The sequence below is a fragment of the Aotus nancymaae genome, unplaced genomic scaffold, assembly GCF_030222135.1.
Source record: "Aotus nancymaae isolate 86718 unplaced genomic scaffold, 86718_ANA_hifiasm-v0.15.2.pri h1tg000076l, whole genome shotgun sequence".
In the NCBI taxonomy this organism is placed as follows: domain Eukaryota; kingdom Metazoa; phylum Chordata; class Mammalia; order Primates; family Aotidae; genus Aotus; species Aotus nancymaae.
In genome coordinates, this window is record NW_026988491.1 from 14592973 (window position 1) to 14617693 (window position 24721).

At 45.7% G+C, this 24721-nt stretch overlaps 1 protein-coding gene across 4 annotated transcripts; it reads left to right on the forward strand.

Annotated features, from left to right (window-relative positions):
* The first annotated feature begins 1255 nt into the window (after positions 1–1255).
* ADSL (adenylosuccinate lyase) lies at positions 1256–22438 on the forward strand. 4 transcript variants are annotated; one of them, XM_064368068.1, is made up of 13 exons: positions 1256–1447; positions 5613–5816; positions 8730–8816; positions 9635–9714; positions 14255–14426; positions 14650–14696; positions 15796–15886; positions 16676–16745; positions 16893–17040; positions 18684–18774; positions 19378–19467; positions 20591–20767; positions 22106–22438. In XM_064368068.1, the coding sequence occupies exons 1-13, from the start codon at positions 1295–1297 to the stop codon at positions 22190–22192; spliced, it is 1497 nt and encodes a 498-aa protein (XP_064224138.1). In that variant the 5' UTR covers positions 1256–1294; the 3' UTR covers positions 22193–22438. The 4 variants fall into 4 exon arrangements, with proteins under 4 accessions (XP_064224138.1, XP_012314443.1, XP_012314444.1 ...); XM_012459020.2 differs by lacking the exon at positions 8730–8816 and adding an exon at positions 7976–8020 and having other exon boundaries at positions 1257–1447; XM_012459022.3 differs by lacking the exons at positions 1256–1447; positions 8730–8816 and adding exons at positions 1630–2465; positions 7976–8020.
* Positions 22439–24721: the final 2283 nt, after the last annotated feature.

A 24721-nucleotide genomic window follows, 5' to 3' on the forward strand; every position in this document is an offset into this window, starting at 1 on the left:
TTGACCTCCCAGGCTCAAGCAATCCTGCTTCCTCAGCCTCCTGAATAGTTGGGACTACAGGCACCTGCCACCACACCCAGCTAATTTTTAAATGTTTTTGTAGAGTCAGGGTCCAGATATGTTACCCACACGGGTCCCCAATTGGCCTAAAGTGATCCTCCAACCTCAGCCTTCCTAAATGCTGGATTACAGGTGTGAGCCACTGAGCCCTGCACATGGCTTTCCTTTGTCATCTGTAAAATGGGGACCATGATAATGGTTAGCGTTTATTCAGCACTAGCGTTGATTGAACTACTCAGGATTGTTAAAAGGGTTAAATAAGATCACCTGTAAATACAGCACTGAGGACAGTGCTTGATACCCAGTAAGGCTTTCATACACTTTATGGTTTTCATTATAATTGGCCAAAAAGAGGAGAGAATGGGACCATCAAGGATCATTTTCCAGACTGGGTCGTAAGTAGGAGGTAGTGAGGAAAGAGGTGTTCCGGGCAGGATGGGGGTCGGGGAAATGCCTTCTCCAATCCTTGGTGTGACCTGCGCATGGTGTGTGAGAGGCAGATTCCGAAGCGGGGCAGATCTGGGTGTTAAGCCCGGCTCAGCTTACTGGCTAGGTGGCCCTCATCGTCTATGTCTCTGAGTTCCCCCATCTGTACACGTTGCAAATCCGCTGTTGCCGCAGTTTGGACCAAGGAGCTCCCTGGGGGCGCAGTAAATGCCGATTTCCCTTGGGCCTCTTCATTTTTCCTTAGAGCCGAGCTCGGTGCCTGGCGAGGAGGTGTGGGAGGGGCGACGGTAATAAGAGTAACAGCAGCAAGCGCACACACGGCCTTCCAAGCGTGCCAGACACCGCTCTAACACTGAATCCGCACAACCCAAAACGCAGGCCCTTTTTTGCTTTTTGGAGACGGGAGGGTCTCCCTGTGTTGCCCAGGCTGGTCTCGATCTGCTGGCCTTAAGCGATCCTCCCGTCTGGGCCCCCTCACAGTGCTGGGATTAGAGGCGTGACCCACAGCGCCCGGCCAGGGCAGGTCTTACTGTACCTCTTTTCAGATGGAAAAACTAAAGTGCAGCGGGGCTAAGTAACGTAGGAAGCACCAATCATGTTTCTAATCTAAGAAGTGAACTACATCAACTCTCAGAAGCAGCCGAGAGTCTTCGCAGCCTGCAGCACCCAGGGCGCCCGGAACCCAGGGAGCGGGACCGCCTGAGGAAGTCCCGCCCCGCCCCGGCCTCCAGATTTCCGCTTCCGCTCTTTCCAGTCCTCTTCACCCTGGCGGGGTCGCGGGGTGGGGATGTCGGCTGGTGGCGATCATGGTTCGCCTGACACTTACCGCTCACCTCTTGCCTCCCGCTATGCCAGCCCGGAGATGTGCTTCGTGTTTAGCGACAGGTATAAATTCCGGACATGGCGGCAGCTGTGGCTGTGGCTGGCGGAGGCCGAGCAGGTAACGGGCCCCGGGCTGAGGGGCTGGGCCGGGAGGGACGGCCCGCCCCAGCACGTGCCGGGATCTGTGCCGGGCTGGGCTTAGCCACCCCGGAGCTGCGGCCCAGCTATTTTCGGCTGGGTGTTCCCTGTCCTGAGGAGCTGCGGCCCCAGGAAGGCAAGGGCAGGAGGCCTGGGAGCCGCCACCTGTTGCATCACGTGTTCTTAGTCTGGAAGAGTTCAAGACGGGAAGGAGGCTGGGAGAAATGCAGCCTGTTTCAGGGAATTCACCTTGGCCATCCCCGCAGAAGTAGGCTGCCAAACATGGACACCGAGCGCTTATTTCATGCAGTTGGGCTGATTATTTCACACATCTTTTCTCGTTTAGTTCACGAAGATCTTGCAGGCTTGATGGTGTTTTTCCCACATTGCAGGGGAGAACGCCAAGCCCGGACAGCTTGTTGTTTGCCCTAGCCCATCCAAGCTATTAAGAGCGGAACTGGGATTTGAACCTGCGTGCAGTCCATAGCCTGAGCTGAGCGCGTAGCCCCTTGTTCTTCACAGTGCCTGTATAGTGAGTGACAGGACTGGAATGCGTGTTTTCTAGGCCACCGTTTCCACCTCACTGGCCTGCGCTTTGCCTCTGAGGAGGAGACTTCGGGTAGGGGTTTATTAAACGGGGCTTATAGTTTCTTTTCTAAGGGCTGCATATAGAACTCCTTAGCCCAGCGGTTTCAGAAATAGCTCCAGAAGAGTTGAAGCAAACTGAAGGTTATCCAGAAAGCTATAATGTTTCTCCTCAAGTTTCAGTGGAAAGTGCCACAACGAGCAAGTTGGCAATGCCCTCTCAAACGGCACAGTAAACACAGAAACAATTCGAGTTCGTGCCTAGGACCTGTACCATGGAACTCTCCAAACAGGAAACTTTGAGTCAACTTTCATTCTAGATTCCCTGCTCTCCCGTTATCACTGCCCTCGAAAATATTAAGCGATACACTACAATAACAGCAGACATTCATATAGTGCCTTCGGAGACCCAGGTACTGTCTTAACCCTTTCACATGGTTGCTCATTAATCCTCCAAACAATGCTGAAGAGTAGGTATTAAATACTTTTACTGTATCTATTTTACAGATGAAAGAATGGAAGCATTAAGTTAAGAAACGCTTGGCTCAGATAGCGATAGTAGTAGACATTAATCATGTGTTGTGGTTTGTGATGTACTAGTGTGTGCTCTTGTCTATTTCATTTGCTACTCCATTCTCTAGATGAGGGTAGTGGTACTCAAGGCTTTACTAGGGTCGCCAAAGCTAGTAAATGGTTTCAAGCTGGAATTGGAATGTAGAGTCTGTGTTCTTTCCTATGTTTGCCTGAAATGCATATAATCTTGGGTTTGGATTACCTGTTAGGGTGTCAAAATTACCATAAATTGCATAATAACTTAGTAGCTAAGAAAAAACTTGGAGAATAAGAGATTAGGCTGGGCACGGTGGCTCACACCTGTAATCCTAGCACTTTGGGAGGCCAAAGTGAGTGGATTGCCTGAACTCAGGAGTTCAAGACCAGCCTGGGCAGCACAATGAAACCCCGTCTCTACTAAAATACAAAAAAATTAGCTGGCATGACGGCAGGTGCCTGTAGTCCCAGCTACTTGGGAGACTGAGGCAGGAGAATTGCTTGAACTGGGGAGGCGGAGGTTGCAGTGAGCTGAGGTTGCACCACTGCACTCCAGCCTGGGTGACAGAGCGAGACTTCATCTCCAAAAATGAAAAAAAAGAGTAGGAGGAATGCAGAAAATTAGTAGTAAGGAAAGTATGAATTTTGAAAAGATAAATTGCTTGGGGGGAGGAAGCAGTATGGCCATGCTGCCCCCTGCTGCTTTGCTTTGGAAGGAGTCCCAAGGCGTCATGTCTTCTGTGACTGTAAAGGTTCCAGGCAATTCTGCCACATGTGGCTGCTGAACACTTAAAATGCAGCTGGTGTGACTGAGAAATTGACTTTTTACATTTATTTATTTTTATTTCATTTTGAGACTGGGTCTCGCTCTGTCGCCCAGGCTGGAGTTCAGTGGCACAATCTTGGCTCATTGCACAGCCCCTGCCTCCTGAACTCAAGCTGTCCTCCCACCTCAGCTTCCCAAGCTGGAACTACAGGTGCACACCACCACGCCCTGCAAATTTTTGTATCTTTTTGTAGAGATGGGGGGGTCTCACTATGTTTTCCAGTGTGGTCTTGAACTTCTGGACTCAAACAGTCCACCTGCCTTGGCCTCCCAAAGATGTGAGCCACTGTGCCTGGCCTGACTTTTTACTTTTAAATATTTTCCAGTACTTTTTAACTTTAATTAACCAATTTAAATTTAAATAGCCATATCTGGCTAGTAGCTCCTCTCTTAGATAAAAAAGGTCTAAGATGCAAGATTCTTCTTGGAGTCACACTTTGCAGATTTCAAGTGAGGTTTAAATCAGTTTCACCACTGTTTATATTCAGCCCTTGGATCTAAGTTCTGAGCTGCCTGTGGGCTGCCAGCTATTTTTTGCAGCCTAATTTGTCCAGTGATGGATGAGTGTAAGACATCGATGTGATTATTCTCTCATCAATATCTCCTGGAATTGCTTTCAGTTGTACTCATTTCCTGTACAAAATTTCCTGGCAGACTACTTATAGAATTTTTTTTTTTTTTTTTTTTTTTTTTGGAGACAGAGTTTCGCTCTTGTTACCCAGGCTGGAGTGCAATGGCACGATCTCGGCTCACCGCAACCTCTGTCTCCTGGGTTCAGGCAATTCTCCTGCCTCAGCCTCCTGAGTAGCTGGGATTACAGGCACGCGCCACCGTGCCCAGCTAATTTTCTGTATTAGTAGAGACGGGGTTTCACCATGTTGACCAGGATGGTCTCGATCTCTTGACCTTGTGATCCACCCGCCTCGGCCTCCCAAAGTGCTGGGATTACAGGCTTGAGCCACCGCGCCCGGCCTATAGAATTTTTATTCTTTTGCTCTTTTCTTTTTCTTTTTGTTGAGACAGAGTCTCGCTCTGTCACCAGGCTGGAATGCGGTGGCACGATCTCGGCTCACTGCAACCTCTGCCTCCTGGGTTCAAGTTATTCTCTTGCCTCAGCCTCCCAAGTAACTGGGATTACAGGCACATGCCACCAAGACCAGCTAATTTTTGTATTTTTAGTAGAGACAGGGTTTCACAGTGTTGACCAGGCTGATCTCGAACTCCTGACCTTGTGAGCCACCCACCTTGGCCTCCCACAGTGCTGGGATTACAGGCGTAAGCTACCGCTCCCGGCCCCCAGAATTCTTAATTTGGTTTCTCTAAGTAAAATGGACACCATCGTGCCAAGCACTAAGGATTAAGCAATAAATAAAGCTCCTCAAGAAGTATTCATTCTAGAGAGAAATGGCAGGTTGATAAATATGTTAAAACGTCAGGTGGTGATAAGTGCTGTAAATAAAACCAGACTAAAGGGATAGAGAGTGACACAGAAGGGTGTTTTACACTGAAGTCAGGAAAGACCTCTCTGAGAAGATGACATTTGTTTCCAGAGACCAGAATGTGTGGGAGAGTGAGCCAAGCAGAGGTCTTGGGGCAGAAGGAACAGTCAAGAGCAGGATTATGTTGTTATTTATTGGAGCTTTCTATTTTTTTTTTTTTTTTGAGACAGAGTCTCATTCTGTCGCCCAGGCTGGAGTACAGTGGCGCCATCTCAGCTCACTGCAACCTCTGCCTCTCAGGTTCAAGCGATTCTCCTGCCTCAGCCTCCCGAGTAGCTGGAATTACAGGCATGTGCCACCACACCCAGCTAATTTTTTTTGTATTTTTAGTAGAGACAGGATTTCACTGTGTTAGCCAGGATAGTCTCAATCTTCTGACCTCACGATCCACCTTCCTTGTCCTTCCAAAGTGCTGGGATTACAGGTGGGAGCCACCGCACCTGGCAGAGCTTTCTCAGAGTATACTTTACCATGATTCATTGAGAAACTCTTTCCCACTACCCCACCACTCCTCGACCCCACTCTCCCTGGCCAGTGTACTTTCAATGTGGTTGCCTCAAATTTTAACTTATGGATTGGGAGATAGGATATTGCTGCTAACGTGAATCAGATTTTTTTCTTGGTGTCACTTCATTCAAATAACTGTGACACTGAGCCTTTTTGATTTTATTTTGCCTATTCTGCAGACATTGGGTTTGCCTATCACAGATGACCAAATCCAGGAGATGAAATCCAACCTGGACAACATCGACTTCAAGATGGCAGCTGAGGAAGAGAAACGGTTGCGACATGATGTGATGGCTCACGTGCACACGTTTGGCCACTGCTGCCCAAAAGCTGCAGGCATTATTCACCTTGGTGCCACCTCTTGCTATGTTGGAGACAATACAGTAGGAGCCCGTGCTGTTTTTACTTGGGACTCAATCTCTAGAATGCATTTGTCGATTTTATTTGATGTTGTCCAGTTTAGGAAGTAACACTATAGATCTTTATTTTTAGGGGTATCTTGGTTGAAAACTTTGAGAAACTTTTTCGGCTTTTAGTGTCCTTCTAATCAAAGCTGTAAGCACCAAATGACCTCTATAAAATAAGACCTATAAATCCTGCTTATGCATTGGTTGACTGACATAAGCCAAGGCCTTAGCATTTTAATGGCTAAGGTAATTTTCAAAGAACTTTTTTTTTTTTTTTTTGAGACAGAGTCTCACTCTGTCACCCAGGCTGGAGTTGAGTGGTGTGATTTCAGCTCACTGCAACCTCTGCCTCCCAGGTTCAAGCGATTCTTGTGCCTCAGTCTCCCTGGTAGCTGGGATTATAGGTGCCTGCTAGCACGCCCAGCTAATTTTTGTATTTTTAGTAGAGCGAGGTTTTGCCATGTTGGTCAGGCTGGTCTCAAACTCCTAACCTCAGGTGATCCACCCACCTTGGCCTTTCATAGTGCTGGGTTTACAGGTGTGAGCCATCACGCTCAGACTTCAAAGGACTTGTCAAGTCCTTTGAAGACCTTTGAAGGATTCTGAAGTCCTTCAAAGATCCTGTCTCAAAAATATTTTGAGACAGGGTCTCGCTTCTGTCACCTAGGCTGGAGTGCAGTGACACAAACATGGCTCACTGCAGCCTCAACCTTCTGGGCTCAAGCGATTCTCCCACCTCAGGCTCTTGAGCAGCTGGGACCACAGGCATGTGCCAGAGCACCAGCCTAATTTAAAAAATGTTTTATAGAGGCAGTGTCTCACCACATTGCCAAGAATGATCTTGAACTCCTGGGTTCAAACGGTCCTCCTGCCCCAGCCTCTCAGAGTCCTGGGATTATAGGCATGAGCCACCATGGCTGGCTAAAATACTGTTTTTTTGAGGCAGGATCTTGCTCTGTTGCCCAAGCTGGAGTGCAGTGACACAAACATGGCTCATTGTAGCCTTGACCTTCTGGGCTCAAGTGATTCTCCCACCTGAGGCTCCTGAGTAGCTGGGACCACATGCATGTCCCACTGTACCTAGCTAACTTTTAAAATATTTTATGGAGACAGTGTCTCACCATGTTGCCCAGAAAAGTCTTGACCTTCTGGATTCAAACCATCCTCCTGCCTCAGCCTTCCAAAAGTCCTGGGATTACAGATGTGAGCCACCGCGCCTAGCCTAGCTTGTGCTCTTAATCAGAGTATACCCATGGGGGTTGAAGTTAGATTCCAGATAAACATCCAATTTGAGAATAAGCCAGTAATTTTTAAGTTGCCCCAAATACTTTCTTTAGTCTTAAACGAAAGGCATCTTTTTGTGTAATTGGTGAGTCAGATAATGGGAGGACAGTCTTCTTACTTGGAAAATCCTTTAAAAAAGTACCCACTGTGGATGGGCTCGACACTTACTGTTTCATATAGGCATGTGTTGAAGTTACCTGAAATATGCGTATCTCAAGATCACCTTCCTCAATAGCAGTTTTATGTTTCCTCAACCTTGAGATTCTGGCTCATTCCTTTCCTTGTTAGCAATTGTAGGCAAGAAAAAACGGGAGGAAAGTAATGGAATGTGCTGTGCCTTATGGAAGCTTCTAGAAACTCAACACTCCTCTCTAGGAAAATAGAAACCTTGTTGACCTGCACATTTTCCAGTCATTGTATTTATTTTTATCTTTTTGAATTAAATTTTTTTTTTTTAATATTGGAGAGACAGTCTTGCTGTGTTGCATAGACTGATCTTGAACTCCTGGCCCCAAGCAGTCCACCTGCTTCAGCCTCCCAGAGTCCTGGGAACACAGGCATGCGCCGCCATGCCTAGCCTTCAGTCATCTTAGATACCATGTACCTTGGGCTTTATACGTATAAAGGTTTTGTTCCTTCTAGATCCCAGTAGAACTGTTAAGCCGGGGTGCTTCTCAAACAGTAACCAGGAAAGAACAACTTGCATTAGTGTTTTCTGGCATGCTTGGTGGGTTGGTAATGGTGATACAGGCTGGTAGCTGAGCAACTCAGCCTTTTGGCAAAAAGTGTTTCATAATAATACTGTTTGAGCAAAGCTGCTTAATATAAGATCATTGCATTTTCTTTTGTAGGACTTGATTATTCTTAGAAATGCCCTTGACCTGCTTTTGCCAAAGGTAAGGAACTGCAGATGTTTCCTACCAACCCTAGATTCCCTATGATAGGAGGTAGGCACCAGTTACAACTAAATCCACACAGGGTGAATCTACATAGATTGTCATCTTTTCAGGTGAATGAAAACTCTGTGTTTAATCTGTAGAACTAATTGTTTCTCCTCCTCCTCCTCCTTCTCTTCTTTTTCCCCTCCTCCTCCTTTTCCTCTTCCTTTTTCTCCTCCTCCCTCTCCTCCTCCTTCTCCTTCTCCTCTTTCTCTTCCTCCTCCTCCTCCTTCTCCTCCTTATTCTCCTTATTCTCCTCCTCCTTCTTCTCTTCCTCCTCCTTCTTCTACTCTTCTTCCTCCTCCTCCTCCTCCTCCTCCTCCTCCACATTCTCCTCCTCCTCCTTCTCCTTCTCTACCTCCTCCTCCTCTTCCTTCTCCCTCTCCTCTTCCTCCTCCTCCTTCTCCTCCTCCTTCTCCTTCTCCTTCTCCTCCTCCTTCTCCTCCTCCTTCTCCTTCTCCTCCTCCTCCTTTTCCTCCTCTTCCTTCTTCTTTTCCTCCTTCTTCTCTTCCTCCTTCTCCTCTTCCTCCTCTTTCTTCTTCTCCTTCTCCTCCTCCTCCTCCACCTCCTCCTCCTTCTCCCTTTCCCTCTCCTCGTCCTCCTTTTCCTCCACCTCCTCCTCCTTTTCCTTTCTTCTTTTCCTCCTCCTCCTTTCTTCTTGAGACAGGGTCTCATTCTGTCAAGTGGCTTTATCACAGCTCATTACAGTCTCCTCTTCCCAGTCACAGACAGTTCTCCTGTCTCAGTCTCCCAAGTAGCTGGGGGTGCAGATGCATGCCACCTCACCTGGCTAATTTTTTGTAGAAATGGGTTTTTTTTCATGTTGCCCAGACTGGTCTCAAAACTCCTGAGCTCAAGGGGTCTTGACCTCCCAAAGTGTTGGGATTACAGGTGTGAGCCACTGCACCCAGCTGTCTCTTCTTTAAAAGGCTCTGAGTGAAATTTTTTTTTTTTTTTGAGCTGGAGTCATACTCTGTCGCCCAGGCTGGAGTGCAATGGCACGCTCTTGGCTCACCACCTCCTCTGCCTCCTGGGTTCAAGCAATTCTCCTGCCTCAGCCTCCCTAATAGCTGGAATTAGAGGCGCATGGCACCATGCCCAGCTAATTTTTGCATTTTTAGTAGAGACGGGGTTTCACCATGTTGGTCAGGCTGGTCTCGAACTCCTGACCTTGTGATTCGCCCTCCTTGGCCTCCCAAAGTGCTAGGATTACAGGCTTGAGCCACTGTGCCTGGCCAAGTGAGTGAATGGTTTTTAAAGCATAGCCTTTTAAATGAAGAGAGTGCAACCAAAGGCATGTTGCTGGAATATATGGGTCACGATTATGATTTTCTTGTTTTCCTGCACTGGTCTTAAAATAGTTCACAACATTTTAGGTAGTCAAGTTGGTTTTCAAATTTTGTTTGCTATGAATTCTTCCAAGCACTTTAGGATACAAAGATGAGAAGATATGGCTGCTGCCTTTCATGAGTGGTCTAATTTGATACAAAATTATCTGAAAGTTTTGTTTCTAATTATGTAATGAATACAACCTGAATTCAACCTCTTTCTGTCACATGATCTTTCTTGTAGCTTGCCAGAGTGATCTCTCGGCTTGCCGACTTTGCTAAGGAACGAGCCAGTCTACCCACGTTAGGTTTCACACATTTCCAGTAAGTGACAAGATTACTTCTTGTTTATGTACATATGGCTTTCAGCTACTTCTTGAGTTCTCTCTTTTCCACAGTAACCTTGAGGTGAAGAATCTGAAAACATGATTTAAGTAGAAGTAATTGGGGATGCTTATAAGGAATGAGCCTGATATCCACCTTAAAACATACTTGTGAGAGAGTAAATCTAACAGTTCATTTGGGAAACATGGGGAAATACATATCGAAAGCCTTGAAAAATATTATTTATGATAGTAAGCATTAAAAACAATCTCAATGGGCCGGGCATGGTGGCCCACGCCTATAAACCCAGCACTTTGGGAGGTCAAGGTGGGCAGATCACTTGAGTTTAGGAGTTCAACACCAGCCTGGCCAACATGGTGAAACTTCATCTCTACTAAAAATACAAAAATTAGCTGGGTGTGGTGGCATGTGTCTATAATCCCCGCTGAGACAGGAGAATCACTTGAACCTGGGAGGCAGAGGTTTCAGTGAGCCGAGATCGCACCACTGCACTCCAGCCTGGGCAACAGAGCAAGTCTCTGTCTCAAAAAAAAAAAAAAAAGAAAGAAAGAAAAAGAAAAATCTAAATGTTCAACAGTAAGAGAATAAGTAAGGTATAGTATTCATAGGTTGGAATAATGTGCAACCATTTAAATGATGCTTGTAAGCCCTAACATGCAGATGCACTTAGGTTAATGTTACGGTTAAAAAAAAAAAAAAAGACAGCTTATAAATTGCACAAAAATTGGTTTAAGTAGGCCATGATATAAATGTTGATTACTCTGGTTTATGAGATAATAGGAAAGTTAAATTTCTTCTCTTTGAGTTTTGTTTTGTTTTGTTTTCGGAGAGAGAGTCTTGCTCTGTTGCCCAGGCTGGAGTGCAGTAGTGTGATTTTGGCTCACCCTCACTACAACCTCTGCCTCCTGGCTTCAAATGATTCTCCCACCTCAGCCTTCCTAGTAGCTGGGACTTCAGGCACCTGCCACCACACCCAGCTAATTTTTGTATTGTTTGGCGAGATGGGGTTTTGCCATGTTGGCCAGGCTGGCCTCAAACTTCTGACCTCAAGTGATCTGCCCACCCCTGCCTCCCAGAATGCTGAGATTGTAGGAGTGAGCCACTGCCCCCAGACATATTTTTTGTATTTTTGACTTTTAAAATATGCAAGTATTTTTGTGATTACTGAATAAAGCCCTTTTAAAAGGCCGAAATGGTGTAATTTTGGAATGCTAGTGACAGGTTTTGAGTGATGATATTTGAGTATGGTCTGTCAGCATCTGCCTTCTGTTTTGATGGTGTATTGCTGTGGCAACAAAGATATGATAATTTATGAAAGCCTGTTGAGCTTAATCTTTCTTAAAGGCAGGGACCAAACTTACTGGTAGCAGGAGCATGAAACACTTGTTCACATGAATCAGTGTTTGGTGCTTGGTACATATGGCTTGCCTCCACACCTACCTTCCTCTGTGTTGCAGCTACTCTTCCTCTCCTGACTCTGTGGGAGAGTGCTCAGCAAATACAGAAGCACTCTAATATTCCTCTGGAGATAGCATAATGGAGGAGATTGGCTGCCAGGGATCGTAGTCATTAGGAACTCAGAAAATGGTGTTGGTGTGCAAGCATCCTCCCCTCAGTGTATCGGTTCATGCAATTAAAAACAAATGGGCCGCTGGGCGCGATGGCTCATGCCTGTAATCCCCGTACTTTGGGAGGCCAAGGTGGGTGGATCACCTGAGATCAGGAGTTTGAGACCAGTCTGACAAACATGGAAAAACCACATCTCTACCAAAAATACAAAATTGACCGGGTGTGGTGGCGCATGCCTGTAATCCCAGCTACTCGGAAGGAAGGCTGAGGCAGGAGAATCGCTTGAACCCGGGAGGTGGAGGTTGCAGTAAGCTGGGATCATGCCATTGCACTCCAACCTGGGCACCAAGAGCGAAACTCCATCTCGAAAAAAACCAACAACAACAAAAAACAAATGGCCAGATACAGTGGCTCACGCCTGTAGTCCCAGCACTTTGGAGATCGAGATCATCCTGGCCAACATGGTGAAACGCTCTCTACTGAAAATACAAAAATTAGCTGGGTGTGGTAGCCGGTGCCTTTACTCCCAACTACCCAGGAGGCTGAGGCAGTAGAATTGCTTGAACCCAGGAGGCGGAGGTTGGAGTGAGCCAAGTTAGCGACGCTGCACCCCAGCCTGGGCGACAAAGTGAAACTCTGTCTCAAAAAAAAAAAAAAAAGAAAAGGAAAAAAGAAACTAGGCTGGGCATAGTGGCTTATGCCTGTAATCTCAGCACTTTGGGTGGCCAAGGCAGGAGGATAGCTTGAGGCGTGGAGTTTGAGACCAGCCTGGGCAACACAGGGAGACCATGGCTCTTAAAAAAAAAATTAGCCGGGTGTGGTGGCTTGTGCTTGTACTTCCAACTACTCAGGAGGCTGAGGCAGGAGGATGGCTTGAGCCCAGGAGACTGAGGCTACAATGAGCTGTGATTATACCACTGCGTGCCAGCCTGGGGTGACAGAGTGAGACCCTGTTTCAAAAAAGAAAGAAAGAAATTGGACATTAGTGCAATTTAGTCATAGTATGTATTTTGTTTGTTTGTTTTGTTCTGTTTTGAGACAGAGTCTTACTCTGTTGCCTAGGTTGGAGTGTAGTGGTGTGATCTTGGCTCACTGCAACCTCCACGTCCTGGGTTCAAGCGATTCTCCCACCTCAGCCTCCCAAGTAGCTGTGATTATAGGTGTGCGCCACCATGCTCAGCCAATTTCAGAGACAGGGTTTCGCTATGTTGGGCAGGCTGATCTGGCCTCAAGTGATCGGCCTTCCAAAGTGTTGGGATTGCAGGCATGAGCCACTGCACTCAGCCTCCTAATTATGTTTTATGTTCAGAAACAGACCTTCAGTGGCTTGATTTAGCCTTATCACTAGAAACAAAGCCATTAGCTGCCATGTTTGTGAGTCCTCTGCTTGTGTGTGTTGTAGGGTTGTTGTCCATAGCATGACTACTCCTCACTGGATCTTGACTCCTCACAAAGGCTTTCCTCTGCTGCCAGTCTAGAGCAGCCGTCACCATTATCTTCATCCTTGTTTTATTCTTTTAGCACTTAAATTTTTATTTTTTATTTTTTATTTTTGGACAGAGTCTTGCTCCATCTCCAGGCTCCGGGCTGGAGTACAGTGGCGCGATCTTGGCTCACTGCAACCTCCGCCTCCTGGGTTCAAGCAATTCTCCTGCCTCAGCTTCCTGAGTAGCTGGGACTACAGGCGCGTGCCACCACGCCCAGCTAATTTTTGTATTTTTAGTAGAGACGGGGTTTCACCATGTTGACCAGGATAGTCTCAATCTCTTTACCTCGTGATCTGCCCACCTTGGCCTCCCAAAGTGCTGGGATTACAGGCGTGAGCCACCGCGCCCAGCCAGCACTTAAATTATTAATAATTAATCTTGCTTATTTGTTTTTTTTGAGACAGGAGTCTGGCTCTGTCACCCAGGCTAGAGTGCAATGGCACAATCTCGACTCACTGCAACCTCTGCCTCTTAGGTTCAAGTGGTTCTCCTACCTCAGCCTCCTAAGTAGCTGGAATTAGAGGCACCCTCCAACCACATTCGGCTAATTTTCTGTATTTTTAGTAGAGGCGGGGTTTCACCATGTTGGCGAAGCTGGTCTCGAACTCCTGACCTCAAGTGATCCACGCTCCTCAGCCTCCCAAAATGCTGCGATTACAGGTGTGAGCCACTGCACCTGGCCTAATCTTTTTTGTTTTCTTCTTTACTTGTTTCAATGCAAGCAAGTGCCATTGGACAAGGACCTTGTCTGTGTTACTCCTTGTTGTATTTCCAATAGCAAGAGCACATCAGATACTTGGCAAATATCACATGAGTACCTAATGTATTTCTTACCGATGTCTGTGAATATAGCCAGGAACAAAAGGGACATTGTCCCTGCCCTTATAATAAATTGCTTCTTGCCATGCACCACGGTGACTCATGCCTGTAATCTCAACACTTTGGGAGGCTGAGGTGGGTGGATTGAGACATACAGTTTGAGACCAGCCTGGGCAACAAAGTGAGACCTCATCACTACAAAAAATTTAAAAATTAATCAGGCATGGTGGTGTGTGCCTGTGGTCCCAGCTACGTGGGAGGCTGAGGCAGGAGGATCACTTGAGCCCAGGATGTTGAGGCTGCAGTCAGCTCTGTGTTCATGCCTCTGTATTCCAGCTTGGGCAACAGAGCAAGTCCCAGTCTAAAAATAATAATAATTTAAAAATTGCCTCTTGATGAAGAAAGAACTATGCTAATAGCCCTTTAGTTTCATACTCCTTGAATATTTATAAATGACATTGAATCTCCGTAACTATTATTTAGTTAAACATTTTAGCTCTAGTTTTGTCTTTACTAGTTACTCAATCTCTTACTTCAATTGTTCTCCTTCCAAGGAGCAGTGGTGGTTATTAAAAGAAGCAATGAAACCTTGATGATGTGAGGTCTTGGTCTGAGACTTCTGTGTGTTCTCTTTGGGTTTTCAGGCCTGCACAGCTGACCACAGTTGGGAAACGTTGCTGTCTTTGGATTCAGGATCTTTGCATGGATCTCCAGAACTTGAAGCGTGTCCGAGATGACCTGCGCTTCCGGGGAGTAAAGGGCACCACTGGCACTCAGGCCAGTTTCCTGCAGCTTTTCGAGGGAGATGACCATAAGGTATTCTGAAAGTGACCTGCAGGACACAGAAACTCAATGGAGGAGCCTAAGAGACAAGACTGCCTTTGAGGATGATAGGAGAGATTGATTGTGGGATGGGTGGGATCTTTGGACTGGAAAGAGATTGTAGGGGCTGGGGGCATAAGACCTGGGTAGGATGACAGGTTGAGATATTCTCATACTGGACACCTGGATTATTACAGGGATATCTTTTCTTTCCAAGGTAGAGCAGCTTGACAAGATGGTGACAGAAAAGGCAGGATTTAAAAGGTAGGTAAGTGGGAACATGTTGACCTCCCTGTTAAGCTGATAAAAGTCCTGTGTTCAGTATACCTCTAGATTTGACCTTAAAATTTTTGGCTTTTTCTTTCTTTGTTCTTCTACCCTCCTCCACCCCTTTTTTTTGTTGTTGTTGTCTCTAGTCTGGTTTTTATTTTATTATCTGGATTCTTTTTTTTTTCTTTTTCCTAATCGTTGTCTTGACATATTTTCTGGATTTGATTTGATTTTATTAATGTTTTTGAGACCGGGTCTTACTCTGTCATCCAGGCTGGAGTGCAGTGGTGTGATCTTGACTCGTTGCTGCCTCCGTCTCCCAGTTTTAAGCAGTTGCTTATACCTAAGCCCCCTAAGTAGCTACGACTACAGGCATGCCTGGCTAATTTTCATATTGTTTTTGTAGAGATATTGTTTCACCATGTTGCCCAGGCTGGTCCCGAATTCCTGAGATCAAGCGATCCACCTGCCTCAGCCTCCCAAAGTGCTAGGATTTAGGCATGAACCACCATGCCTGGCCTACATTCTATTTTCGTATAATCTGTAGGAAAAAAGAAAACAATTTACTTCTGATTTCTTTAGAATACCTTTATCCACGTTGTTGCTGTTTTTGTTTCTTTACTTAGGGCCTCCAACAGGGTAGGCTGAATCTGACCATTTCCATTGAGGTCTACCAGGTTCCCCGATGGCTCTTTCTCCCAGGCATTTGTATTGAGCTTTGGCCGGACATGGGCACAGTGCACCATGTATCCTTCTGGAGTCAGGCCAGTGTCCTGAGGAGTAGTGAAAAATGTGGAAGAATAGTTTATTCCTGGAGTAAGTTACCAGTCAGGTCCACTGGCTCAATATAATTTAGCATACCAATAAGACCAAGCTTTTCTTTAGGATGTGTTTTTCCTTGTTTGACAGAGTCACATTTTGAATTATTATTATTATTTTACAAGAGTCTCCCAATGATGCTTAGGCTGGCCTCAACCTCCTGAGTTTAAGCAGTCCTCCTCCCTTAGTCTCCTAAGTAGCTGGGACAACAGTCATGCGCCATGCAATGGCTTTAAAATATTTTAACGTAAGTCTCTCTTCTATTTATTTCTAGAGCTTTCATCATCACAGGGCAGACATATACACGAAAAGTGGATATTGAAGTACTGTCTGTGCTGGCTAGCTTGGGGGCATCAGTGCACAAGGTGAGTGGTGGCAGCTTGTGGGGTGGGGACAGGAGCTCTGGGCACCACAGACAGACTGAATCAGCCTCAGATTTTTACTTAACCATCTCTCTCAAGCGGTATCGTACACTAGTTTTAATAATTTGTGATCTATAAATGAAACCCTTAAGGGGAAGACTAGTTTTGGTATTTAAAGTTATCCCGAGCACTGCAAAACATCCATCCATCTTGTTACAGTGTCAGATTAATCTTTTTTTTTTTTGAGATGGGATTTTGCTCTTGTCGCCCAAGCTGGAGTGTAGTGGCGTGATCTCGGCTCACTGCAACATCCGCCTCCCAAGTTCAAGCGATTCTCTTGCCTCAGCCTCCCAAGTAGCTGGGATTACAGGCATGCACCACCATGCCTGGCTATGTTTGTAATTTTGGTAGAGGTGGGGTTTTACCACATTGGCTTGGCTGGTCTCAAACTCCTGACCTTAGGTGATCCACCCACCTTGTCCTCCCAAAGTGCTGGGATTACAGGCTTGAGCCACCACGCCCAGCCTCAATTAATGGTGTGATTGTCTTTCCATGATGCCTTAAGCAGTGTTTCACAAAAGCATTTTCATGCTCCTTGAATTTGTCGATCCAGCCCTTCGTGAACAGAGAGGAGTATGAGTAAGATACTTTACAGGAGCTCTTGACATGCTGGTCTTCAGCTTAGCCACAGCACACCTAAGAGCTCGTCTCCTTCGTCAGCCTAGTCATTACTCCCACACTCTCCTGCACGCTGACAGTGTGGGATGATGCTTGTTCCCCTGCCTCCCCCAGATTTGCACCGACATACGCCTCCTGGCAAACCTCAAGGAGATGGAGGAACCTTTTGAAAAACAGCAGATTGGTGAGTGCTGTGTAGAGACCTGTGAGCACACAATGCTGCTGGAGGGCTGTGAATAGGGGCTGAGAGCTCATTCAGCAGCATAGCTGCTTACTCGCTGTCCTTTGAAGTCTCTCTGCCTTTGCATCTTGTCCTTTTTCACATGGGCAGGCTCAAGTGCAATGCCGTATAAGCGGAATCCCATGCGTTCAGAACGTTGCTGCAGTCTTGCCCGCCACCTGATGACCCTTGTCATGGACCCGCTACAGACAGCATCTGTCCAGTGGTTTGAACGCACACTGGATGATAGTGCCAACCGGTCAGTGACATGGGGACATCACATACACCAAGTTGGGAGGAGGTCTGAAGGACGGACCTAGAAGTAAAAGGACATATTTGAGCATCTCTACAATCTCTTCATCCCCAAGGAGCCCAGAGTCTAGGAGGGAGGCAAAACATAAAAAGGACAGTGTAATATGTGTTAGAATTGAAGTGTGTACTGGGTATCGTGGGAGCAAGGAGGAAGGAATAGTGTTTGAGGAATCAGAAAGCTTCACAGTAGAGGGTGATGCCTTAAGAATTAAGAAACAGATGCCTCTTTTAAAGATAAGATCAGGGGCCAGGCACGATGGCTCACGCCTGTAATCCCAGCAGTTTCGGAGGCAAGGCGGATGGATCACAAGGTCAGGGGTTTGAGACCAGCCTGGCCAACATGGTGAAACCCCGTCTCTATTAAAAGTACAAAAAAAAATTAGCTGGGTGTGGTGGTGGATGCATGTAATCCCAGCTACTTGGGAAGCTGAGGCAGAAGAATGGCTTGAACCTGGAAGGTGGAGGTTGCAGTGAGCCAAGATCGCACCACTGCACTCCAGCCTGGGCATGCAGTGACTCGCCCATCTCAGAAAAAAAAGAAAAGAGAAAAGACAAGATCAGGAGCATTATAAAGGCACAAAGCAGGAGAAAACACACTTGAGGGAGTTACAACTACTTGAGTAGCCTTGGGGAATGAAGTCAACATGTGCCAGGGGGCGGCGCAGGACATGGTCACAGATAGTAGCCAGTTTATGAAAGGTCTTCTGGGCCTTTTCTGAAGGCAGATAGATGTCAGTCGTGGTGTCTAGGCACAATGACATCTTGATTAGCTATGAGATGAGTTAGAAATAATTTGTAACTACTGATGAGGTGTCAACATGCGCATGGTTTTCTATGTATATGCTCATTTAAAGCAGATTGACATTACTCTCATCTACTTGCATTGTCCTGGGGTTTCTTGAGTGGATACGGATGTATCCCTAGCTTTCTGGGATCTCTGCATAATCCAGGATTTACCTCTGGAAATAAGTCATGCGAATTCATTCGGAAGTTAGCCATTGAATACTTTTTAGCAAGGTGTGACCCTGTAGGCCTGCTGATTTGCCTGCTGAGACACCCTAGCAACAGTTGGAGAGCTGGCTGTCAGGAGACATGGGTGATGTCAGAACAAGTTAGGGGCTATTTTGAAAGTCCAAGGCCACATTGATGCAGTGGCCATGTAAATGGAGAGGAAGGATACAGATCCGGAGTTGAAGGCAGACTGGCGAGCCCTGGTGGTTGACCCGAGTGAGTGTAAAGAACTTGGTGACCGGGGTGCTCCTGCCATTTATTGATGCAGGAGCTACAAGGGAGGAAGGGTAGGTTCGTGATGGTGAGTAGGAGGAGTGAGAAAGTGGCTGAGTTCAGTTTGGGGATTGAGGTACCTATGGGTCAACCAGGTGGATGTCTCAGTAGGTATAAGGTCTGGCACTTGGGCAAGTGGTTTGTCCTGGAGGTGATAGAGTTGAGAGTCATGAGGTCATTGGAGTAGACATGAGATTGAAGGAAATTACCCAAAGAGTAGTCAGTAGGGCAACTTCTTGGGACACACACTGCATTTCACTGAAATTATTTGTCTAAAGAGATACTGAATGGCTATTTGTTTTCTAGACGGATCTGTTTGGCTGAGGCATTTCTTACTGCGGATACTATACTGAATACGCTGCAGAATGTTTCTGAAGGATTGGTAGTGTACCCCAAAGTAAGAAGCCTCAATTAAAAAGTAAATTATTAGGGAGGGGTTGGAATGTCGGAGGGAGGGTGCTCTGGGGTATGTCGAGGGAGCTGTATTCAGATCCTGTAGGTCTTCTTCCCACCCGAGCTCATCCTTCAGTTCACAGGCTCTAGGAAACTAGCTCTGTGGGATTCATAGACACATTTATAGAAAAGGAAAAAAGTATTTTAAATTGCCTTAAACTATCTAGCAGCATGAATCATCAGCTCTGGCGTGACTAGGCAGAGTAGATGGCTCCATTTGCCTGTATTTAAGTACCTGAGGCAGATGGGTTCATTTGTCTCCTATACTTAGCTCTTGAGGGTGGGCACTGAAATGTAACAAATAGAAATAGGGGTTTTAAGAATTCTTTGTATGTGACAACTTTTTAAGTTAATATTCCCTTTTTTAAAAAGCAAAAGTCTGAGTTCGTAAGAAAATTGAAAAATCATCATATAGAATAAAACAACCCATTACTCTCTCTATAATGTGGTAGTGTCTGTGCTGTGCATTTTGTTTGACATCCTGCTGTGTTTATGACTTTAGTCTTGAGGCACCTTTCTTGGCCATTCACTTTATCTTTTCCTATAGGTAATTGAACGGCGCATTCGGCAAGAGCTGCCTTTCATGGCCACAGAGAACATCATCATGGCCATGGTCAAAGCTGGAGGTAGCCGCCAGGTTTGTAACCCCTCATGGTCCTGGATAAGTTAGGAGTGCACGTTTGGTCCTGCTTTCTCCTCCATGAAGGAGAGCAGATAAAGGAAGGTGTTTATGTCATTACCTCAGTTACAGTAATGGTACAGAGCAGTAGCCATATTCTGCCATCTATGGAGGATGATTGTGGTGAACTCAGTTTGTTAAAGGGAATCACTTAGGCCAGGCGCGGTGGCTCACGCCTGTAATCCCAGAACTTCGGGAGGCTGAGGCGGGCGGATCACGAGGTCAGAAGATTGAGACCATCCTGGCTAACACAGTGAAACCCTGTCTCTGCTAAAAATACAAAAAATTAGCCGGGTGTGGTGGCACACGACTGTAGTCCCAGCTACTCAGGAGGCTGAGGCAAGAATTGCTTGAACCCAGGAGGCGGAGGTTGCGGTGAGCCGAGATCATGCCACTGCACACACACTGACTGGATGACAGAGCTAGATTCTGTCTCAAAAAAAAAAGAATCACTTAATCACTTGTAGGAAAAGTCCATGCCTAGTGAAGGAATGAGGTCTGACATTCCATAGGAAGTGAACAGGAAACAAGAGCAAATGATTCATGAGGGTTACAAAAGAGGGCCAGAGCAAGGGCGTCCACTTCAGGCTTGTCCTAAAATGTAGTCAGAGAGTAGTGAAGGCCCTGTTGGAGACAGACAGGGGAACCACCTCAGTCTAGAGGGGTTTTGTGTAGAAGAGCTGTGCAGATAGCATAGAGGTGACGTATCTGATGAGTTTTTTAAAGAGCGTTCAGGCCGGGCACGGTGGCTCACGCCTATAATCCCAGCACTTTGGGAGGCCGAGGTGGGTGGATCACGAGGTCAAGAGATCGAGACCATCCTGGTCCACATGGTGAAATCCCGTCTCTACTAAAAATACAAAAATTAGGTGGGCATGGTGGCGCGCGCCTGTAGTCCCAGCTACTTGGGAGGCTGAGGCAGGAGAATTGCTTGAACCCGGGAGGCAGAGGTTGCGGTGAGCCGAGATTGCGCCATTTTGCACTCTAGCCTGGGTAACGAGCGAAACTCCGTCTCAAAAAAAAAAAAAGTGTTCAAACACCCTGTTAGTGGAGAACTGACAGTATTTCACTGTTTTCCCAGGATTGCCATGAGAAAATCAGAGTGCTTTCTCAGCAGGCAGCTGCTGTGGTTAAGCAGGAAGGGGGTGACAATGACCTCATAGAGCGTATCCAGGCTGATGCCTACTTTAGTCCCATTCACTCCCAGTTGGATCGTTTACTGGATCCTTCTTCTTTCACTGGTCGTGCCTCCCAGCAGGTAAGCATACATCAGAATGCATCTGAGGAGTCATCCCTAGAAGCCCTCTTTTCTGCTGGGCTGCAGAACCTAGGCTACTCTCTTTGACGTTTTTGCTTTATAGGAGGTAGGTGGGAATGGAGCTAGTTAGAAGGAAATCAAAGCAGGTTGTTGGCTAAAATTTAGAGATTTAGGTTTTGTTTCTGTTTTTGTGGGTTTTTGTTTTGTTTTGTTTTTTTGAGACAGGGTCTCTTTGTCACCCAGGCTGGAGTGCAGTGGTGCTGGGGTTACAGGCGTGAGCCATCACACCTGACCAAGATGTGTTTTGAGCTGCCTTAAGTATTTCTTTGTATTCTCTTTCGGTTTTGAGAATGTGGTATAATGGACAAAGAATTAGATTTTATTGTCAAGTAGATACCCCAGTGTTGTAAAGATTGAAATGCCTGAGTGTATACCAGGTGCTCAGGTACTGTATTTAATTCTGGGGATTTAAAAATGAATAGATAGGCCAGGCTTACACCAGTAATCCCAGCACTTTGGGAGGCTGAGGCAGGAGGATTGCTTGAGCTCAGGAGTTCAAGACCATCCTGGGCAACATAGTGAAACCTTGTCTCTACACAAAATACAAAAATTAGGCAGGCTTGGTGGCATGTGCTTGTAGTCTCAGCTACTCAGGGGGCTGAGGCGGGAGGATAGCTTGAGCCTAGGAGGTTAAGGATGCAGTGAGCCATGTTCATACCCCTGACCTCTGGCCTGGGTGACAAAATGAGATCCTGTGTCAAAAAAAAAAAAATAAAGATGAACAGATAATCCTCATCTTCAGAAAAGTCAAAACTTAGTGGTGAAGACTTGTAAATAGGTTATTATAGTACCAGGCAGTACGTGCAAGCACTGAGGGCTGAAAGACTTAAAACTGGAGGTAGGAGACCGATAAGGAGGCTACTGCAAAGGGCCAAGCACTAGATGGTGAAGATGGTGAAAAATTTGTGTGAAGGTGGTGGTGAGAGCTGCAGACCGGGGAGGGAGAGGAGGATGAACTCCTGGTAGCTACTTGAAGAGGGCTGGGAATCAGGAGGAAAGAAGCCGTGATGATTTTTAGATTGGATGGAAATGGTGAAACCACCTGAGAGAACACAGGCTGGGCACTCGTTTGCAGGAGAGGTTGGTGGGCACCTGCGCAAGGTGGGTTGAATCACGTGTGTCTAGGCAGAAATTCCTGATAGGCAGTTGAGGAAAACAAGCTCAGTGGTGGAGTAAGAGCTTTATCAAATTAGGTTTCAGTGGTATCACCTGACACTGGAAAAGGTATTATCCGTTAATATCTTAACGTTTTCTTTTGTATTTGCTTTCCTCTGGCAGGTGCAGAGATTCTTAGAAGAGGAGGTATATCCCCTGTTAAAACCATATGAAAGTGTGATGAAGGTGAAAGCAGAATTATGTCTGTAGAGTTGGAAGAGAATTAAATGAAAAATCATTGTTAATTGCTGAGGCATGAAAATTCTGTTACTGTAATGCCTTATTTTACCTCGAGAATTGTTACCTTAAATTAATACAGCATTTTCTTCTTCCCATGGTGCTTTCCCATTTCTCAAGGTCTCACATTTCTCAACAATGCAGAAACAATATGCACTGAAGTTTACTCTGTTGTTTACAACAACACAAACTTGCATAATAAATGTAGTTCATACTTGATCTCTGTTCTTTCAAGGCATATTTTCCAGCTGCCTTGTTTAGTCCTTTTCATGTGTTCATTTGCTTGTAAAGTAGCATGAAATTTCTGGTCCTATCTTCTACAAGTGAATTTGATCCAGGTCTAGCAAAATAACCTGGACTCAGTGATTGAGTCAAACTTTTATTTACATTATTTTTGGCTAGAATAAGTAATGAAGTTGGGAACTACAACAAATACTTAAAAAATAAAAACAACAACAAAAAACCAAACCCTGATGTGATTCATAAGGGTTATTCAGCTAAAGTTGAGCCCAGCCTCGTTTCATCTTTTGATGAGGCTTACATATCAGGGAAATGCTAATTGAGTCTATTGATTTCATTGGGCACCTGACAGTCTTTATTCCTTGTTGCATGGACTTTGTTGTTGAGTCTTGCTGTCACCCAGTCTAGAGTGTCGTAGCACAGTCTCGCAACCTCTGCCTCCCAAGTAGCTGGGATGACAGGCACCCGCCACCACGCCTGGCTAATTTTTGTATTTTTAATAGGGACGAGGTTTTGCCGTATTGGCCAGGCTGGTCTTGAATTCCTCAAGTGATCCGCCCACCTCAGACCCCCAAAGTGCTTGGATTACAGGCGTGAGCCACGGCACCTGACTTCCTTGTTGCATGGATTTATAGCTGACTGAAGCAACTGTAGCCAAAGATTGAGTTAATTACCTACCTGCAAGGAGAGCACTAGTGTTAGCCCATTCTCATCCTATGTATTTTTCAGCTTAGATGAAGATGAAAGCTTTATCAGATTTGCAGATGACACAAAACTGGGAGAATTAACAAGTACATTTATTTGGCAAAATAAGTTTTCATCTCTAACCTAAGTGGGCTGAAATGATGTGCCCTAAAAGAAAAAAGTTAATAAAGATAAATGTAAATAAGTTCATCTTAAACTCAGTATGCATCAGAACTGAGAGAAAAAGACTGTTTTAGGATGTGTCAATGTTGTCCAGTGCCCAAAAGCCACCAGAGGCTTACGGCTCCACACTCTTGGCATTAGGTTCAATTTTGGATAACCAGTCTGAGGAACAGAGATGAACTGGAGAGCCAACCTCCAAAGAGGTGGAGGAGGATTGCTAGGGCCTTTATCCTCTGTAGGAGAAAACCTGTCAGCACTTCAAACATTGCCGTGTGGAGGAAGAGTGACTTGACTGTGTGTTGCCCCAAGAGACACACTCATATCAATACCCATTATTAAGGCTCTGAGACTGGTCTGGGCCCAGACATCGGAACCGTTGAGTTTAGCGACCTACCCTCAATCTCCCAGGTCAGGCAGAAGCTGGAAGATTGCCTAGTTGTTAGGAATGTTGTGAGGGAAGGGAGGCCGAGTTGGTTCCAGTTTTATCTAAAAGTAGCTAGAAAAGCAAGTTGCAATGACGCGCACTTACAGTCCCAGCTACTTGGGAAGCTGAGGCAATAGGGCCTCTTGAGCCCAAGAGTTCAGTCCAGGCTGGGTGACATAGTGAGATTTTGTCACTTAAAAAAGCCAGAAGAGAAGAGCTCAACCTATTGGGAAAAACCATAGAAGGCAATTCTGAAAACCAAATTCTGAATATAGGCTAGTATAGCAAGCAAGCAGGGATAGCATAGAGCCATTTGTTCAACTTCTTTTAAAAATCTTGAAAAGATACTAAATCTGACACAAGGAAATTAAGCCATTGGTCTCTGATCAGATACTCTGCTTCCTTCTCTGGTATGGGCAACTTAGAGACAGCAGCTATTATCAGTTTATCTGTAATCTGAGAATTTATCTTACATACCAGACATACTGGGGATATAGGATACCATGGATTTTAGTTAATACATTTCCTTATAGAGAATAAGGAAATAAGATAACAGTCTTGTTCTAACAATTCTGTTAGACTCATGATCTCTAGTGATTGGGAGTTTGGCCTGGTTTCTTCCTGGACTATTTAGATGCGTGGATTTGTTGGTGTATCTCTGTCTTTCCTTTTCCTTTCTCCTTTGTTTTTGTATTTATACACTTGTATGCAACTTTGTAATCTGATTTTCCTAGGTAACATTTTAATTAGATGTATTTGGGTGGTCTGCATGTTCACTGGAAAACATTTTATATATATATATATATATATATATATATATATATATATATGAATGACAGGATCTCACTCTGTTGCCCAGGCTGGAGTGCAGTGGCGTAATCACAGGTCACTGCACCCTGGATTTCCTGAGCTCAAGCAATCCTCTCACCTCAGCCTCTTGAGTAGCTGAGACTATGGCACACACAACCATA